This window comes from Micropterus dolomieu, linkage group LG22 (assembly GCF_021292245.1).
Source record: "Micropterus dolomieu isolate WLL.071019.BEF.003 ecotype Adirondacks linkage group LG22, ASM2129224v1, whole genome shotgun sequence".
Classification (NCBI taxonomy): Eukaryota; Metazoa; Chordata; class Actinopteri; order Centrarchiformes; family Centrarchidae; genus Micropterus; species Micropterus dolomieu.
The window spans coordinates 15,085,429-15,093,244 of NC_060171.1; the positions used below are offsets into that span (position 1 = coordinate 15,085,429).

The 7,816-nt window shown below is 45.5% G+C and overlaps 2 protein-coding genes across 4 annotated transcripts in view; one reads left to right on the top strand and one right to left on the bottom strand.

Annotated features, from left to right (window-relative positions):
• The window catches only part of fads2 (fatty acid desaturase 2), a 39,309-nt gene that overhangs the window by 25,713 nt on the left and 5,780 nt on the right, over positions 1-7,816 (top strand). The gene's annotated exons all lie outside the window — the stretch shown is intronic.
• Positions 120-6,929, bottom strand: LOC123961722 (zinc finger protein 710-like). Its single transcript, XM_046037342.1, has 5 exons — positions 6,800-6,929; positions 3,294-4,790; positions 2,364-2,555; positions 2,095-2,269; positions 120-1,706 (listed from the first exon to the last, which is right to left on the bottom strand). The coding sequence occupies exons 1-5, from the start codon at positions 6,842-6,844 to the stop codon at positions 1,537-1,539; spliced, it is 2,079 nt and encodes a 692-aa protein (XP_045893298.1). The 5' UTR covers positions 6,845-6,929; the 3' UTR covers positions 120-1,536.

The following is a 7,816-nucleotide window of genomic DNA, read 5'->3' on the forward strand; positions in this document are numbered from 1 at the left end:
TCTATCCACATTATCTCCACACTAATGTCTAATACAGAAAGCCATTTAAGCTGAACATCTTCCCCTTTTGTATCATCACTAAAACAGTGATGCAATGAACACAGAAGCTGAAAAACTCACAAAATTGAGCATTTTTATTTTAAATACGCTATATCAACATTGCGAATGGATACCTTGTTTGCAGGTTACAAGTTTGAGAAGCTAAACACTGGGAAACTGAATATATTGAACATTTCCCAAATCATTTTCCACAAGGTCCACGGCCCTGTCACATGTTGGGAGGTTGTCGTTCATCACTTGAGACCAGTGTACAGCATGATGGATGGCATGCTCTTGCAGACACACTGGGGCACTTAATATTTCTGTCCGAGTTTTTTGGGACAATTCTTGTTGAGATTCATCCATAAAAAAACAACTGCAATATGAATGCAGGGTTTGCATTGCGTTTGAAAAATGCTGCAGTCTTTTCTTGTGAAGGCCTGGATGGGCGGAAAAAGGTGAGGTTTGTTGAAAGAGAAGCTGTACCACAGTCTGTTCTCTGTGGTAATCTTTTGAAGAGATCTACAGATGGGTGGGAGGGGAACCTGAATGCAATTTCATGAGGTCTCCGATTGGACCCCAAGAAATCCAATGTCCCAGCTCTACACTACAGCAAGGAAAGAGACTACAATGCCCGTAGCTGCAAGATTTGATCAAATTCTTTGGTCCTACCATTCAAAAGGGTATTTAGATTTTTGTTTCATTAGTGCCTTTAAACATTCCACAGAAACAATTACATTCATAGACTAGAGATCAATACAGGGTGATGCTTGTTAATGCAGAAACCTAAAAAGTATAGACACAGTGGTCCTCGGTGCAGCACACTGATTACAGTACCAGTCAGCATACAAGAGGACTGATACATTCTGTACAGTAATATACAATAACACATGGATTGCAAATCCAATGGAATTTAACTCATTTTGCAGACCTCAAATTTAATTTATCACAGTATAAAGCAAAGTGAATCATTAACCTCCTGCAACTTGATAAGCTTTGGCAAGTGAATTGAGCTGTAACCCTTCACATTAGTTTACCCCAGCAGACTGAGAGAGACTGGGATTGTCTGAATGAGTAAGTGCAGTATAACCTCACCATATGCTTTTATGCTTGTAGCTAAAAATGTGCTTTTCAAATTAGGCTCAGATGATTTTCCTGTAGTTAAGCAACTTACAACATATAGGTATTTCTATAGATTAAATTTTTTAACCTAAATTCTCCTGTTTTAAACAGTCCCCTTTTCTCAAAAATAATATATTTATTCAGTAGATTTGCTGTGTTTTAGAGATGAAAAATATGTAATCAGGTAAAAAGTATACATTTCCAAATTTTGTAGCTCTCACGTGATTCCAGTGCATATGAATGTGCAGTTTGCTGGGTTTCTTCACACCCTTGAAGAACAACCCAAGCACTATGCCTTTAACAGCAAAAAGACAAAAGAACCATCCTGTTTTCATTAGTTCACACTTATATTTAATTTGGTGTCATTTTAATAATTCATGCTGTGCTGAAGCGCCCTGCGCCCTTTCCATAGGTGCTGTAATACTCCATTTGAGATAGTTTAGCAATGTCTGGTGTGTTGTTGTTGTTAGCCCGGTTTTCTCGCTCGCTGAATTCAAAGCTCTCCTCTTCGTAGTCCTCCTGGCCTTCTGTGTCTGGGGGCGGTTCTGAAGAAGGAAGCAAAGTCACAAATGTGATCCCACACTGTCCTCAATAACACACATACACAGCATCTCCTAAAGACACATGGCCTCTTTGAGGACAGCCAGTAGATTGCCCCTCCTCCCCTGCCTCAGTATCAGTCTCTACTGATAGAGACAGGCATGTCTAATCCAGGCAATGCTATATTTACTAAACACACAGGGAGGGAGTGACAGAGAAATATCAACACACTTGGCCACTAGATTACAGTACATGCTGAGTCAAAGTGCATTAGGGACAGACTGAGTGACAGTAATGTGACATGAAGCCCACCGAACTGTCCCACTAGGACATTTGCCACACATGAACCAACATCATTGATTTCAAAGGAGGGAGTGTAATAATGCTATTCACCTTGTCCGTCTATTGAGGTGTCCATGATGCCGTGTTTGACCTTCATGTGTCGGCTGAGGTTGCCCTTCAGGTTGAACTTGCTGGTGCAGTAAGGGCACTTGAAGGGCTTGCTGCCGGCGTGGAGATGCATGTGGCCGAGGAGGTTGTACATTCTGTTGAACGACTTTCCGCACACCTGAGAACAAGAGCACGTTGGTTAGTACCCGTCCCCGTTCCATCCCAGTGGGACCCAGTTTGTCTTGTAGTAAAACTCCACTTGCTTCACTCACCTTGCATTTGAAAGGCTTCACCGGCAGGTGGACAATCATGTGTGTTTTGAGGGTCTGTTTCTGGACAAAGGTCTTGAAGCAGACGTGGCACTGGAAGGGCCTCACGCTGGCATGGATCAACATGTGTCTCTTCAGGTTGGCAGACAGGGTGAACTCTCTGGCACAGACGTCACACTTGAATTCTTTCATACCCTGGGGAAACAAAGAATTGTTTGGGCCTTTTAATTAATTTGGCTAAATATATGGTTTAGAGGGAAATAAATAATGAGTCATGAGGGAGAAAACACACAAGGAGCTTGTGTGTGTGCATGTGTGAGCATTTACATTCTGGCTTTTGATCCAACTCATGTAGATTGCATTAGCCCCCCCAAGTGTTGAAAGATAGAGTGGAAAAAAATCTAACAATTGAAAGAATTAACTTTTTTTGTTTCAACGTGTATTTAACTTTTATTGTAATATTTAACAATAGGAATTGCCATGAAAAGAAAAGACTTTTTCCTATAGAATAAATAAAATGGAAAGAAAGACCAGAGTGATTCATCAGACACAAAGGGAAATAGCTCTGCGAACAAAACACAGCACAAAACACATGCAAGTGGGGGGTTGAGCCACACAATAAAACTCAAGGCCTTTGAAGGCTATGTTTACAAAGCAACTGGTTTTGGAAAAAAGGCTGTGATGCAAGTGTGCAAAATACCCCCCATTTTTCTTATGTGGATTCACACAGAGGAGTGAAGATAAAATACTTACTTTCTTCCCTAATTCCCTTACATGTTTATATCTTGATAATGACATTTTCCTATTTTAAATAATGTGATGTTGTGCGGTTGCATAATGCCAGCCTTCTCTGGGTTTTGTTTTGAACACATAAACCGGTAAATAAAGGCTTGGTTTCAGTACCTTAAGTGCGAGGGTGTGCGCTGCCAGTACCTTGTGAGTGAGAGCGTGTTGTCGGAGGTGGTGGATCTGGACAAACTCCATGCCGCACTCGGGGCAAACGAAGGGCCGCACGTTCTGGTGCTTCATCAAGTGGTTCTGCAGCTGGCTGCGGTAAGCAAAAGACTTGTGGCACTCTGTGCACTGGTATGTGGTCGGGCCCTGATGGCTGGTCAGGTGGCGCTTCAGGTGCGCATAGGTTGGGAACTCGAGCCCGCACTGGGTGCAGACATGGCACTGACCGTTCTCGTGTTTGTTCTCGTGCGTCCTCAGCTCGCTAGGGTAGGCAAAGCCGCGGCCACAAAAGCGACAGCTGTAGGGCTTGACGTCCGAATGCTGCAGCATGTGCCTCTTCAGGTGGCTGGTCTGTGTGAAGGCCTTCTCACAAACAGTGCACTTGTGAGGTCTGGTGCCCTGGTGGGTGAGCAGGTGAGTCTGGAGGTGGCTTGGCTGCTTGAAGAGCTTTCCACAGTGTAGACATTCATGGGGCTTAATTCCATTATGGCCCAGAATATGAGTGACAAGGTTATATTTGGATGTGTACGACTTCTCACACATGCGGCACTTCCAGCGTTTCAGACCCTCTCCCACATCGACGCAGTAAGACTCGTCGATCTGTACGTTGATGTCCAGCCGGTCGATCTGCATTCGCCTGGCAAGTCCCTCTGGGTCTGACCACAGCATGGCTTGGCTGTTCTCCTCATACTCTCCTGGCAGGGCCATGTCAGCAGACTCGTACGCCACCTCATTAGACTCATAATAACGGTTCTCCAGAGGGCTGCCAGTCTCTCCGCTGGTCTTGAGGTTTAGTGCCTCCTCCTCTTCTTCTTCTTCCTCCACCACCAGCTCTTCTTCCTTCCCCTCTCTTTCTCTACCAGTGTTTTCTTCTTGTTCCTGTTCTGGCTGTCGGTCTTTTTGTGGCCTGGATGTATCTCTCACCAGTGAAGGACAGTTTCTGCAGGTCTGCTCCTCTTTCAAGGAGCCTTGCTGGGTGACCGGTTCCTCTGACTTGCCCGGACTACGCCTGCTGTTCATGTGAATGCAGGATGGAGGGGCATCAGACTCATGCCGCTCACCTTTAACCTGAGCCTGTGGACTTGGTACTTTGTGTGGGTGACCCTCTAATTCTCCATCACTCCTGGGCCTCTTGGTCCTCCCACGGGGCCCCGGCCGTCTTCTCTCACTGCAGTGGGGCTGGGGCTCCGGCTCCCCAGTAGGCTCAGCCAGGTAGTCCCCGTTGGCCCCTATTAGCTGGTCAGCATACTCGTACTCCATTGCTTCAGGTGGAGGAGGGGGACACTCTCTGGGCTCCCCTGTGTAAAAGCCATTAGGAGCAATGGTGGCCCCAAAGATTTCATTCTGGGAGATGAGGCCAAGAACAGCAGCCTGAGCCAGAGATAGAACCACCACGGGCTCCGTCTGTGTGCCCACATCCACTTGGCCCTCAGTCATCTTGGGGTAAGTCCGCACCAAGCGGCCACTCTCCTCCTCCTGGAAAAAAACACATAAAACAGTTTTTAAAAAATGAACTACAAGAAATAATACGTCTTTGTTTTTTTGTCTTGTTCCGTTGTTACAAACACTGCCTTACACAATGTTTCCTCGCATAGCTGCATTTCCCCTTTGTAGTTTCAGGGTATACGTAAGCTTCCTATTAATACAAACAAAAGGTTTTGTGTTTCCACAATATTGAAATTATCATATAATTTAGTTTCTATGATTCAGTGTTCCAGACTGACACCAGAAGCAATCCAGTCTTCCATTCCCAGGACTCCAGGAGATTATTAAGATAATGTTTTTCAGGGTTACTCTGTGAAATCCGCATTCGGACTACGCCTTGTTTCTTTGCTCTGAATCCACAGAACATTCGATTGAGGAGATAAGGCAGATCTGTGTTAGCACCCCGCTTCCTTCCTTGACAGGCTTTAGAATAATAAAGAACACAACAAGGGATGCAGGTCCAGCCAGGAAGTTGACTTCCGTGGACTGTCCTCAGCACTTCCTGTGGGGTCCCGGGGCAGCCTGTGCTGACCATAGTCAGCTCATCATTGGAACTGTCTGTCCCATTCATGAGGAGCAAAGCGTCTCGGCTCTACAGTCTCTGTAGCCGACTTCATAATGCCTGACACACTGGGCTTCCTTAACAAGATGATATATGCCGGCAGGCAGTCTCATATCCATAACAGACATTCGATTGAGCTTCGAGCTCATTCTGTATTCCAGACCGATGCATAAGACTTGCTAACATAATTGTATGGTTCTGAAGTGTTTCAGACTCACATGCACATGTTTACCCTGCCACCTGTAAAAGTGGAACTATAGGGAAGAAATTATGGCTACGAACAAACCGGCTCTCGTGGTAAAGGAGAAGCGAGGTCACTGGTTTCAGGTTATTTCTCAGCATGGATCTTACTTGTAGGAAAATGTATAGAGAAGCTCTGAACCTTTCAGATGACACACCAGTCTTCACTCTGTGCCATACACACCAGAAAGCTCTGTTTCCTTTTCTGACACAATACTGAGAGAAAAGAAAAGAGTGAATGGAGAAAAGGGAAAAAGGAAGAGGAGATAGCGCAGGAATAAAGGTGTGCATGTGTGTGTAAGTGTATGTGTGTGTGTTGTGAGAGGGGAGTAGACCTGGATGCCCTGATAACCACGTCATTTATAATTACTGCTTTTAAAGTAGTCAGACAGAGACAGACTGTGTGTTTGTGAGAAAGAAAAGGAAAGAGACTGGGTGTGTATTTGAAAGTGTGTGTGTGTGTGTGTGTGTGTGTGTGCTAGTGAGAGAAAAGAGGGAGGGAGGTATGGAGAGAAGGAGAAAGAGCTGTGGGCGGGGGAGGAGTGGAGGGAGGGAGGGAGACGGAGACAGAAATGAGATGGAGGGGCTGAAAGATAAAGAAAGAGGGGAGGAGAGGGAGGGGAGGGAAGGGGAACGAGAGATTGAGTGAGCATGTGAGAGGAGGGAAGAGAGAAAGGAAAAGGACGGGGAGGGGGTGTGCGGGGGGGGCGGGGGGGGGGGGGGGGGGGGCAGGAGAGAGACAGAAAGACAGAGTGAGTGAGTGAGTGAGAGAGAGAAAGAGGGGAAGGAGGGAGGGAAGGAGGGGGAGCCGGAGAGAGAAGAAAAAGCACAGCAAAATGAAAGGCTGACAAAATGAAAGAGAAAAAGACAAATGACAAGGAGAAAAAGAAGGAAGGGTAATAATTGCAGGAGTCCGTACTTTCACATTTAAAGTTGCATCTGAAAGACACCTAAGGACAAACAATTAGAGCAGTAGCAGGAAACGTGCGGCAGAGATAGAAACACAACTCTTATGTTTTAAAAAGATGTTCCCACTGCGGTACTCATATGAATGTGAAAAGTAATCTCGCTTCCTCTCACACTCACATACAGACAAGAGTGTAAATTACCTCACTAACAAACTGCAAAACAAGTAACCACCACCCCTCTAACCCTTAGCAGCAACACATCTTTCTCCATCTTTAGGTTACAAACTCACCACATTGTTCCTGGAGTGATGTTTGAGGTGTTTCAGGGATCTCATCCTTCAGGAGAAATGAGTGGAGTAAAAAAATCCACCTCCTATTTATATCTGTGGGAGAGTGGGGCGGTCCCACGGCTCATCCTCCTCCTACTGTTGCTGTTATCAGAACTGACTGTGCCTGCCCCCCCCCCCCCCCCCCCCTCCACCAGCCCTTCACCCCTCCATCCCCCCCAACACACACACACACAGCATCACCCCATTTCTTTCTCTTCCTCCCACCCTCTCCTTCCCATCTCACTTCTCTTTCTCTCCTCTTTTCTCTTACAAACACAGACACACAGACACAGACACACACACACACACACACACACACACACACACACATCGTATCTCCCTTTCTCACTACATACAATTCAGCATGACCCTTCAACACACATTTCTCTTTAAGGCACACAGAGACACAAGCTCTATCTTTTCTTGATCACACTTTATACTTGCATTTCCTTCTTCACATGAGCGTGTGCTCAAACGCACAAACAATTATGAAATCTAATCAGTAGTTTCTTTCTGGGCGCGCGAGCAGATATATGTGAATTTACGCACGCACAAACATGTTTATATATGTGTATGTCTGCAGGCACACACGGAGGCACGTACACACTTTTCACAACACGCACAAACACTCAGAGAGACTCTGGGTGGAGGTGCGTCTGTCAGTAGCAAAACAGTCAGACAGATAATGTCTGAGAAATGCTAAAATTTTAACTTTCCAGCGACCATGTAGTTTGCTTCTATTATTTCTAGATTAAAACTAATTAACTATTGAGACAGCCTGAAGTATACTGTCTGAGAAATTCAGAAGGAAAAAAATGAGTGACAAAAGAAAAGAGAAGGAGAAAGAAAGGAGAGAAAAGCAGTTAGGAGAGAGGGAGGGAGACAGACGTGGGGGAGAAAGAATAAGGAAGAAAGAAGCATAGGGAGGGGGAGTGAAGCTGAGTGGAGGAAGGGGGGGGGGGGGGAGAGAGAAAGAAA